Source organism: Coturnix japonica, chromosome 2 (assembly GCF_001577835.2).
Source record: "Coturnix japonica isolate 7356 chromosome 2, Coturnix japonica 2.1, whole genome shotgun sequence".
NCBI classification, from domain to species: domain Eukaryota; kingdom Metazoa; phylum Chordata; class Aves; order Galliformes; family Phasianidae; genus Coturnix; species Coturnix japonica.
Window position 1 is genome coordinate 5,683,606 of NC_029517.1, and position 12,664 is coordinate 5,696,269.

Below are 12,664 nucleotides of genomic sequence, written 5' to 3' on the forward strand. Positions count from 1 at the left end.
TTTCCCCATAGTCCATCATTCAAGCTCAGGGAGGGTAGATTTAGGTTAAATATAAGGAAAAAATCTTTTACAGTGAGGGTGGTGAGTCACTGGAGCAGATTACCTAGTGTTATGGTTGATGCCTTGTCCCTAGAGACTTTCAAAGTGGATCAGGCCCCGGGCAGCTTGATGTAGCTGTGGTGTCCATTCTCATTGCAGGGTAGTTGGACTAGATGGTCTTCAGAGGTCACTTCCAACTCTAAGGATTCTATTATTGTGTGATCCCCAAGTCCTGCCTTGCAGCATTTAGATGTGAATTTTGGGCATGGATTCAACATAGATTTGGCCTCTGGTATGGAGGCAGCTGGGTGGAATGGGAGGCAGAAGAAATCTCCATGGGTTGGAGATGGAAGCTCTGCAAACAAGAGCAAATAGCTGCAAACAGCAATGTCCTGCTGGAGTCATGGGTCAGGCTGCTACGTGTGATCCACTCCTCATTAAGCCAATCTGCAGCAAGACTGTGAACATTATGAGCTATGGAAACCTTATACCAAGGTTAAGCAAACAAATCTGACACCAAACCTTCTGTCCAACACACGCAGGTGGTTAAGCAGAAATATTCAGTCACCCTGAAATGAGATACTCAGGATTCCCAAGTAATGGCAGTCGTTAAACAACATGTGATGAATGAATGGCTTACCTACATACAGCTTCCCCAGCAGGAATTAATTGTGCCACAATGTGGTATTTGTCAGCACCATGAGATGTCCCTAATATTGAGAGCTACATTCTGACCCCACTGTCAGCAATGACAAACCCTCCTGAGACTGTGAGAGGAGAACTTGGTTCCCTGAACAACTCCAGAAATTACTACTGCTACACATCTTGGATGGAGGGCTACTTTTACCCCTCACTCTTTTAATGGGTTTAGAAGCAAAGATGTTCGAAGCAATACCAGCTCTCTGATCAGCAGAAGAGCAGCAGGATGCCCACAGGAGGGCACCTATGTCTCATGGTTGGTGATGAGCTCCATTGAGATGCAGCTCATGCTGACACAACTCACACACTTGTCACCTCAGTGCTGCACCTCACGCCTACATGGGGCTCTCAGAGCTGCACTTACATTCAGCCTCACAAAGATCCTACCTGAGATTTCAGCAAACACTCTGTGCTCTGTTAGGAGGGAAGGGCCGCCATCCTGCTGACCCATCCCAGAGCTCCCTGTTGACTCTGTGTTTCTATGACTGCCATAAAACAGTTTTTGACATGTGGACCTTTCCAGCAATGCTCCATTGAGGTGCTGGTTTAGCTGGACACTCTATCATACCATAAATGGACCAAAGCAAAAGCAACCAGAAGAGATTATGCATTACAGATTGTTGCTCATAGCATGCAGGTAACTACAGACCCAAATCTTCCCTTCAGAAAGGTCACTCTGCAGGACATTGCTCTCTAATATACAACAATACAGTCTTTTCCTTATCACAGTTTTACTATAAGGCTATAATTAATTCTTATCTTGCTGTCCCATCCCATGTACTTTGTAGAGCATCCACACACACTCACTCGGCATATCCTGGTTGGGAATCCACTGATAGAGCTTCTGAGTGTATGATAAACCCCATCCTGACAACCCTCAGATGGTGCATGGAGCTCCAACTAATGTGCACATGTATCCCTGTGACTGTTAAAGCACTCCTCTTGACCTGAATTGGGTCTCTTGCACAGTGGTGCCCTTAATTCACTATGCCTGTCCCACACTGTGCCAGGGAAAAGTTTTGCTGGATTATCAGAGCACCCACAGCAATAGTTACTGGCTCCCATTATCCTGCTTAGAGGATACATGATTCAAACAAGCTTCTTTAAATGTTCTGACAGCTGGGAGCCATTCATAGATTCATTAAAAAGACCCAGACTCATTTTCTGACACAACTAGAAGACCTTGCCTGTCCTTTTTATTTTAAGCTAAGAACAAGTCTTCTAGCCTCCTCCAGCTGACTTGTTGATCATTTTAAGCAAAATAAAATCCAAACTGATAAAATCAACTTAGGCCAGAAAACCAATTAATTTTTATAAGTGGCATCATTGCCCTCTGCTTTGACAGAAGCAAATATGTAAGTTTACTTTAGTCAAATAACAAAGCAGCATGGGAGGACTTACCTCCCTTACACAGACTCACAAGGAAACGAATTTGATCATTGACATTAACTTAACTCTGGTGTTATACAGTTTCTGTGGCATTTTCACCTCCGCAAACTGCAGGTAAAAAAATTCCCTTCACCAAGGGCATATTAGAAAATGACTGGTGTTCCCAGCCCACACCCAATGTCAGAGGTTACTCCCATGCCACTGGGTTACCATGCAAGATTATGAAGGTCCTCGAAGGCAATGAACAACCAAAAGTCCTACCTCATCATCCCAGGTCTTTCATCCAGATGTGGTGATAAACTGCAGGCTGCTGAGTCTAGGGTTTCTCTATCCTTCCTATATCACACACAGTATATCCCCCAAACTATGTATTTTTCTGCCCTGCAGTTGGGTTCTTTCATTCCATATTTTTCCCAATCAGAAAACTGATTGATTCAACATTTATCATCTTTATCCTTCATTTTTTGAGGCATTTTCCATGGCCTTTATCTAAGAAGAAAGAACTCTGAGAACCTATGATATACATCAAGTTTGGCTCTAACACCTTAAGAGAATGATAACACTCAGACTCTACCCCCATCTCAAAAGAGATTGAACACACAATGCAGTTTCCACGGCATCATGACTAGCATTCACTAAGCTTCAGATGAAGCAGTGCACTTAATACTAAGGATGTGAACAAAGCCATGATCCCCAGTGTATTTTTCTATTTGTACATTTAATATACAAATAAATACGGAAGAGCATTATTTTACTGAGTGAGAATTCTCTTTCCCCTGCATGCCAATAACAGCCTCTAACAGAGTCAATATCAAACCAAGGTCACTGTCTCCTCATCTATACATTACAAGAAACAATACCTTGGTTAGTTAGCTAAAGCAATCATTTATAGCATGTCCCATAGTTCAAATCCCAGGAAAGACTGAAAGAGAGAATGATTCTGATCCCACGTCCATCCCACATGGTCTGAAAACCCCTTATTTCCTAGAAAGATTGGTAAAGTATACAAAAGTGCACAGGGTGTGCTCCGTACGTGCAAACTACAAATAACACTGACCATGGGAAGCAAAGGTGAAATGGGAAACGCATTGAAAGATCCATCCAAATTAAGTAAAACCCATCACTGTGGGCACATCCTAACCAGAAAAATCATCTGTTGCTGACAGTAGATGTCAGTAACTGGCAGAAGAACCAGGGCTGAACACGGCTGGTCTGTGGCCATGCACAGCTCCATGTGGCAGCAGTTCAAATGCAGCCGTGCTGCTGACACATGTTGTCTGCAGAAAGTCATTTTTTCCAGCGTAGATAAGATTGAAATGAATAGTGTTAAGCCTTCTGTCTGACTTGGTGGGCAAAGCAAGCTAGAACAATCATGGTTAGACAAACTTACACAGCAGTACTGGAAAGTGGAGGCAGACAGAAATGGCTCTGTACCTTCCCTAGGTTTTATGGGATGAAGTTGGAAAAGCCTACGCCAGCATCCCAAGGTGAACTGCAGCCAAGCAGCCCCATCCTTCCACACCCCAACCTTTGCTCCTGTGCAGTCAGATATAAGGGCAGTCACAGCCAGAAATCAAAGTTGTGGTTGGATCTGAATCAGCTGCAGGCAGGGCCAACCATAACCTGGATGTATCAAACCAGTGCTGCCATCAGGCGAGTGGAGGGGTTATCCCGATCTGCTTTTGTTGTTTGAAGAGTGGGAGACTGTGGGATGAATTTGCTGATTAGAAATCCAGACGTAGATTCCAGAAGCTGGTATGAGAGAGGACAGACCAACCTGTACAACAAGGGAAGGTTAAGAGCAGCAGTAGGCAAACAGCTTGATCCAAAGGTACACGAGAAGCCCATGCCTAGCATCCCACGCCTGTGTCAAACTGAAACACTGCTTCACTGGGGATTATTGCCTAAACATCAGGAATATGGAGCACAATTTGAAAGACATGAATTGCAATTTGAAGTTTGAAGAAAAGCTTCATTTGCTACAGTGAGGAGGCCTTCAAGGTTGCCCAGCTGGATGGGCTATGGGAAATGAAAGCTGCTGGCTCCATCTATGGGTAAAAGCCAGTATAGTTATAACCTTTCCTCGCAGAGAGCATATTCTTACCACAAGATGTTCTCTGGAAATAGAAATTAATAGGACAAATGCAATATCTTTTTGATTCTCACCACCAGCACCTATCTGGCCCTTTACTACTGGAGCATCAGGAGTCCTCCTTATGGATATTGTTGGGCACCACAGTTAATAGCACTGAATTTCCAAATCAGAAACATTATTTACTATGAGAAAGCAGAAAATGAACATTTTATGTTGAAAAATACTTCCTTCCTCAAATATGGTACAAGTTCACCTTTACTCAAATCTGACCACCAGCTTCAAGGCGTCAGAAAGCTGTGTAATTTGAGATACACCAGCCTTTAATCCTGAGCTAATTTATGTTTTGGTTCCGTCCACCACAGCCCAAAGCTTGAGGTCAATGCAAACCTTTTAATTGATTTCCTTTGCTGGTAAAATTGGCAGCACCTTTGATGTGCTGTGATTTCTGCTGTCACCTTGGTAGTTTTGGAAGGGGAAGCAGGTCTGGAAAATGCCCTGCTGCCTTTCAGAGACAGCATTCAGCCCTTGGTAGAAAGTTCAATTCCTAATAACCTTCTAATAGCTCCCTAATTTTCACTCAGTGAAAGAATGCTCTCTTTTACTTGTGCATGTCTTGTTTCTGATGTATGTATTGTTTCTGAAGCAAAAACTCACGCAAAACCATGGAAAAATGAAATCTGATTTGAGTTTTCTTGCAGTGCAGATCATCCTCCCATGTTTACTTCAGATCACCGTAGTTTGCAGTACTGAGAGAAAACTTGTGCCATATCTTGCATCCCTGAGCTTTATACCTACTCATGCAAACTCACCCAGAGACCACATGCACTCTCTTCTGGAGTGTGCATTCAACAGCCAAAACTCAGTAACACTTTGGAGCACCAGGCCCCATTTGTCATGGAATCGTAGAATGGCTTGAGTTGGAAGGGATCCCAAGGATCACCAAGTTCAACACCCCCCGCCACATGCAGGGCCACCAACCTCCATATCTAATGCTCGTTCAGGCTGCCCAGGGCCCCATCCAACCTGGCCTTGAACACCTCCAAGGACGGGGCATCCACAGCCTCTCTGGGCAGGCCGTTCCAGCACCTTTCCACTCTCAATGTGAAGAACTTCTCCCTGACATCCAATCTAGACCTCCCCTCCTTGAGCTTAAAACCATCCCTTGTCCTGAGAGCCATTAATGCAGTGCTGAGCAAGCTTAGGACAGGTTGGACAGCAGCTCACAGCACCAATGTTGTGGAGTTACTTCCCACAGCACTTCAGACTTGAACATGCACCCATATGTTTGGCCTTTGTTCTTGCTGTCCGTGGTGAGCTGGTGTTCGCTCTGTGACAGCTACACCTCACACGTGCTTTTCTAAAATTAGAATATTCCTGTTTGCTCATTTTTTTCTTATCATCTGCAAATAGTCAGAATGCAATTGCTCAGCGTTCCACGGCTGCTCACTTGCCCACACTTTCAACAGCGGGCAGTGCCAGGTAGTGAGCTCCTCACCTCCCACATGCAAACCTCTGCCCACAGAACACGTTTGGCTTTGATATTTTTACATCCCCCCCAACCCATGTAATTTATTATTATTAATAATAAAATATTAAAAAACCTGTATTAACTTTTTACAACAAACAGGAAAACGTTTTAACTCTCGTGCCTGTAAATCACCTTTTGCTTTCACTTTGCCTTACTCAGACAATTCATATCCTCGCTAATCTGCATACATCTGAATGGTGAAATACCTTCACTGGGAAAAGAACAGCTACATGGGAAAGAAAACCCTGCAAATGCTACACGCGGTCTTTGAAATGAAAACAAGTTAGGAAGAGGCTGCTTCCAAGAAAAACAAGGAATACGCAGAGTAACAGGTTAGTGTGTGTTTTGAACAGCGTGTGGGAGGAGGAAGCGGAGGAAAGATGGGGGCTGTTATTTGCAGCAGAGATGGCATACACATCCCACACGTACTGCTCCAAGGTGACAGGCAAAAGGGGTGTACAGTGGATTCAATTCAGGTAAAGCTGAGGAAGAAATCCTTACTAACCCTGTAGAATTCTATGTGGTGCTTTTATTCAACTGTAGATTGCCTGGATAAAGAGCAGATTTGCTATAAGGCATCTCTATGGTCCCCTGTTCTGAGACTATGTCACGCCCACCAGGAATATTTTTCTTAGTGTCTGCCCTTGCTGCCTCCTATCCCTTCATTGTGAGCTCCTGAGACACCCAGCTCTGCCACCTCCACATCCCCTCATCAGTTAACCAGTGAAAGCAAAATGTCTTCTTTTTCTCCTTAGCTCCAGCCCCCGAGCAACCCAGTGTCGTTCACTGGGCTCACTCCAGTATGTCCCTGTCTTTCACACTGTGAAGCCAAGTGCTGGAGCCAGCATTGCAGCATTGAGCAAAAGGGAATCACCTCCCTCAGCCTGCTGACAATGCTCCTGCTAATGCAGCCCAGCGTGCAAGTAATTTTCATTTTAATAGTGCTAACCCAGTGCCAAGAGCTGATCGGCTGCAAGGGCAAGCAAGAACAGCAAGCCCATGTGATTTCAGCACGCTGTCATTTTCAGAAGAAATAAAGCAGCCTAAGCCCCATTCACTTCTAACACAGCTATCCCAAGCTGCTTGAGAAAATGGGATTTTAATCACAAAGGATGTGACAATTTTGATCAGCAAAGCACTCAGATACCTTGGGAAACATGTAGCCCTGCGTTGCTTTAGCTCTTCTCAGAGCTCTGCAGCACAGCATCTGCACAGATCTGAGGTCTCTGGGCTGAGGAGTCACTCTTGTCACTTAGAAAATGCTGTGTAGGATACAGAGATTCTGTTTTGAGTGGGACTTCACCGATTCAGTTAGTGCTTCATAACACACAGGGTTATTCTTTCTTTGCAAAGCAGCAGGAGGTAAACATTCAGTCTGTGAAAAACTAAACAATGCAATAGAAATGTTAACTTTCCTAAGTTTCCTTAAGTCCTGAGCAGGTTTTGTTGAATACAACTAAAGACAAATCAGTCAAATACAGTAAATCCTAAGTGTGTAATTCACCACCAACCAGTGCAGAGTGAATAAAACCTGCATTAATGTGACAGTGAGGCACATGTGTCTGCATGAGCCCCTCCATTAGTGAGCTGAACGATGTGAAAGCGCCTGGTATGAAATGCTGTTCTTCAAAAGGCTGCAGAATGGGACAAGTCGTTGTTTTAATACAAACTTTAACCATCACACCCTTGCATGAGGCAGCTCCTTCTGCCTTAACAACAAAAGGACACAAACACCCAAACCCAGTAGAGCTCCTACAACCCTTTCTGGAGCAGCAGGGTCATGAGGATCTTCTATAAGCTCAAAAATAGCATAGCTCCAGTCCAAGCCTGATCCTGTGATGTGACCTTATCAGAAGGATTTTGCTGACTACTGGAAGTTTCCTTTATTTAATATTCTGGTGTACCTAGCTAGGATAGAATTTAAATGGTGCTATTTGCTGGGATTACTTTGTTAAAATGTCACAAGATGGCTTTGCTGTGCAGTGTGTCTCACTGTTATTCCTGCAGCAGAGAGCTCTTCTTGGTGCACTGAATCAGTAGCTTATTGCCTGTGCAGCATTTAAACCTATCTAGACGAGCAAAAAGAGCTCAAATGGACATTAATTACTATGAGGCTTGAAGCAGAGGGGGGCATAAGAGCAGGTTTGAGCTTTAAATAGAGGAGAAAAAATGTCCTTGAATAGAAATGATGCCTACAGTCCACTCAGAGTCCTCCAGAAACATTGACTCTTTCAGTCTGCTAATGGAGCTACAAAGAGAGGCAAAGACTGGGACAGATGCAGTCTCAACTAAGCTGCAGCAGAACTTCTGGTCACCTGCATCACTAATTCTGTTCCTATGTTGTCTCAGAAGGTTTGCCAGAAATTACCTTGAAGCTATTTCTTCTGTTCACAGAAAGGAAATCACACCAAATACTTCAGCGGCACAAAGACATTCCCCTCTGTCCCCAAGGCAGAGCAGCCACAACCCTCTGTAGACTGGCATTGGAAATCTTCATTCAACAAGACAGTGTTGAAATCAAAGCCTTCTCTCAACCCTCCTCATTTCTGAGCTGTAGAAATGTTGTATTAGCACATGGGCTGTTGAAGAAGCCAAATTTGTTTCTAATACAAAGCAGGCAACTGCTCTGAACCACGGAGGTCAACAACGTTTTCTTATTGTAGCAGAGCAGCTCAAACACTCCCTTAGCGGTCATTTGATTGGAAACGTATCCTTTATTACTATCGAGTCAAGGCCTCTTATTCACCCCAAAATGACACAGTTCTCCATGGAGTCTACCAAAGCAAGCCTCCCCAGTCTCCCAAGTTGATATCCTTTCTATGCCCATCTCCACCCTAAGCCCCATGACTGCTCCCCGCACCTCTTGAGCCTGGGAGCTGATGTCCAACCCGCCTTGGTGAAACTGCTTGGAAACTGCCTGTGCCACAGAAGCAGGATTTCTAAGCAAAGCTCTGAAGTGTGACTTCCCTCCTCAGCCCTGTATAGGTGTCCTGGAGAAGTCATTCCCTACTTGCCAGCCAAAACCCCCAAACACAGTCAAGTGAAAGCGATAACGAACAATTAGCACATGCCTCATCTGCACTTACTTCACTACCGCAGGTAAAGAATGGGCCAAGCCCAGAGGTACTGTGTATCTTCCTGAAATAACATGAGCAATTTCTTACTTTTTCTTGATCTGGAGAAAAACTTGATGCCCCCGGGAGAGGTAGACGGGTTAGAATTGGGGGAGGACTCTTTGGAGGAGGACCTGAAGATCCCACTGAAGCTCATTCGACGTGGGGAGCGTGGGGGAGACTCCTGGTAGGGGAAGGGGAAGACAGTTTTGGGTGAGCCAGGGCTATGTTTGGATCTCACAGGGGCGGAAACGGGGCTGGAAGGTCTGTTCTGGAGCCCTTTTGAGAAAATGCCTTTTGAAGGACTGCCTGTAGAGTAGCTTTCTTCCACCTGAGGAGAGAAAAAAGAAGAAAAAGAGAAATCACCATTAATTCAATTCAGTTTCTGCCATTAGGATCTCAGCTTGTCTCAACATAGTCACTCCTGTTTATTCCAGCTGTGGGTTAACCAGACCTTCCCTGATGTCATCCTGCACTGTCATGTAGATATGTGTGTTCCACCTCACTGGGCTCATTGCTTTTCACAAAGATTTAGAACTATGTGCATTAACTTTATTATCACACATACACTGCAGGATATTTGTTACCACATTTATTTGCTGCGCATTTCCATTCCTTCCCCAGAACACTGAAAGATGGGTGGCAATACATTTACTAAGGGCACTGAATGACCTCCTTTAAGCTAACATGGCACCCTGAAGCCTCCCTTCTGCATTTAAGCACCCATCTGTAGTACCGAAATCTCCACTGCACAATGTGGCACAGCAGAGAGCACGAGTTCTCAGCAGAGGACACTGCAATGGGCGTTTCAACTCTAGTCCCAGAATAGAGCAATCATTCTAGAGAGGCAGTGTTACAGATAATTAGCCCAGCCTCTGGACTGGGCATGACCTTTCTAACAACTCTGTCTCTTCAGGGACCTGTGCTGGCTTTCCAGCTAGCATGAACATCCATGCACAACACAGCAGTGCACTGTGCAGGATCATCTAGAGAGGTGGAGGGGAAAAGCCCAGAAAAACAAACAAACAAAAAGAAGCAAAGATGAAGTTCTTCCCACATACCATTAACAGAAGCTTATACAAACCCCTATGGGATTGGCCCAGGTCTGAGCTATATGCACAGTGCCGGTGCCTCACCACCCTCTGAGTAAAGAATTTCTTCCTTACATCTAATCTAAATGTCTCTTCTGTTAGTTTAAAGCCATCCCCCCTTGTCCCACCACTATTAGACCATGTAAAAAGTCATCTCCTGCTTGTAAGCTCCTTTCAAGTACTGGAAGACCACAATGAGGCCTCCCCAGAAACTTCTCCAAGCTAAACAAGCCCTGTTCCCTCAGCCTTTCTTCGTAGGAAAGGTGCTCCAGCCTCTTGATCATATTCATGGCCCTCAGATGAAAGAAAAGATGAAAGCTGGGAGTGGAAGGCACAGTAGGGCCTGCAGTAATTCCTCCTTTGGTAAAATTTCCCACCTGAAAGGCTGGTGGCATCTGGTCTGAGAGATGGACACCAGCAGCCTGGGTTAGCAGCTGGAGCATGGAGATGTCTGGCAAGATGCTGAACTGCTTTTCGTCCCTGCACATTTATTATTGAGTATCTGTGCTTTTGCAGAAGGACTAGAGGAGCAGCTGACCTCAAGGGTAAATTCTGGGAAAGGATAAATCAATTCTAACTAAAGCACTGGGTACCAGAAGCAACAACAACAGTATTGACAGTATTCATCAAAGAAGAAAATACAATGTCTCCTCCTCTCCTCTCCTCTCCTCTCCTCTCCTTTTTCCACTCTCACTCTCCCCTCTTTTACCACTATCTTTTAATAAATAAAGTCATACTCTTGCTCAGTCAACGCCTTGACTCCATTCTGAGTCTTTATTTGGAGTGGCTGGGATCAGTATAATGAAACAGGAGTCACTTTGGCTTGCAACACTCCTTCAGTGCCACTCTATGTCCTCTGGCACAAACAACCATCTCATGGTGAGTCAAGAAGAATTGAGCACAGTCCCTCAACTGAGACCTGGAATAATGAACAGACTACAAATAAATTAATAAACTCCACTTTTGTTATGGGTAAATAGCCCCTAAGAGAGAACTTCCTCATGAAAGCTCATTAACTTTACTAAAACAGCATCTGTAAATCACCTGATACCACCCACACAGCATTCTCTGCCCAGCTATGCAGCCCAGGAAACAACTGTCCAGTGAAGCAGCACCTCCATTCAATGCAATGCAACCAGCTCTACTGCCAAATCTACTGCATGAGAATTGGGAGCAAGAAGTACATTTTCAAGTTCATTTTAATTGCAATATAATTCTGCTGCTACCTTTATAATTTCAGACTGTTTCCAGGAATGTAATTTCATTTTCATTTTTTTCCTAAACCGACAAGCCATGGAAGCTGTAAAGTTAAGAGAAGGACGTCCTTCTGGGGCCACCTTTAATATTTCATGCATCTTTTTTGCATGCTTACTTGGTAATAACAAAACACCAATAGAAGAGCCTTCAAAAGTCCGTCCTATCCTCAATAAACAATTTGACAGATAACATCAGAATTCTCCTGCTTGCAGAAGCCAGACGTGGAGCAAATCGTTCTCCAATTCTGAGCAGAAGCAGCAGGATGTTTTCTTCAATTTCTGCAATCACAACCCACCACTTTCTCTCTATCATGCCAGGCAGATGAATTAGTTAATTGCTGGAGCACCAGGGGCACGCTGCTAAATACACATGTGAATGCTACTAAATTAAAGGAAATTACTACAACAAATTCTTCTCCAGCTGTTCCACACATTAATTACACGCAGGTTACACCCACTGACAAAGGATAAACACCTATGACTTTTCTTGGGAATTATATCTCATGTTATTTCTTGGAATCTTATCTGAAGCAAATGGTTCTGAGTTTTAAAAGACGAACGATGTCCATGCATCAGCTGGGAAGGCAGAAGAAATTCTGCCATGGAACGTATTGTAGCAACCCATGCAGCATCTGCATGATGACTCCAGCAGGAGTGCTGGAGGAAGGCTGCACCGCAAGATGGATCATCAGCCTGCTCTTCATGTGTTTTGGGTTCATTCCCTGATGCTATGACAGACAGGTGGGCACAAAGAAAGTCAACTTATGTGCACAGGTCTGAAGGGAATGGAAAAGCTGGAATAAAGCTAAATCAGCAGAAGGGTAATAGAAGAACATGAGTGCTAGTGCAACCCTACCTATGTCAATACATTCCCCAGGGAGGCTGGGCAGCCAAGCAGACACTCGTGGTACATTATATGAGCTGCTTTGGTTGTTCAAGGTTAATCCAGTTACCTTACAGAGCACTGAGTAAATTAAGCCAAAAATGCTGCAAGGTTGCCAGTTTGCAGATTTTGGAGCACAAAAGGATCCTCAGCCGGGGACCAGGGAGGAACTGCTGTTTAACAAACTGAATGATCCTCATCAGGCTCCTATAATATATCTAGAACAGGCTGCTGTTCAAAATGAAGCAATAAAATGTGAGGTGCCTTAGGCTCCTTTATACCTGGGAGAGCTGCTTTCAATGTCTTGAATGGAATGTAAAGTGATTGCTTGGCACCTGCCTAGGCTGGACAGCTCTGCAAGATTCCATTTCAGGAAGCAGCATCCTCACAGCTCCTGGTCATTTCACCTGCATGGCTCTCTCCCTAACCTCCTCTTCCTTTCTCACAGCAATGTACATTAATGGCTCAGAGCCTTTCACTGATGGACCAGCAGATCTGCATCTTCATTTCTCATTTTTCAATGTACACCCCAATGACAAAACCCCAGCATAAACCAGACTGCACATGGCCA

General features: G+C 44.4%; 1 protein-coding gene across 2 annotated transcripts in view; it reads right to left on the reverse strand.

The window, feature by feature from the left end:
- Positions 1–12,664, reverse strand: part of PRKAG2 (protein kinase AMP-activated non-catalytic subunit gamma 2) — a 154,288-nt gene that overhangs the window by 77,997 nt on the left and 63,627 nt on the right. For both annotated transcript variants that reach the window (XM_015852865.2, XM_015852864.2), the window contains exon 3: positions 8,915–9,194. In XM_015852865.2, coding sequence (XP_015708351.1) covers positions 8,915–9,194 — 280 coding nt within the window. The remainder of the gene's footprint in view (positions 1–8,914; positions 9,195–12,664) is intronic.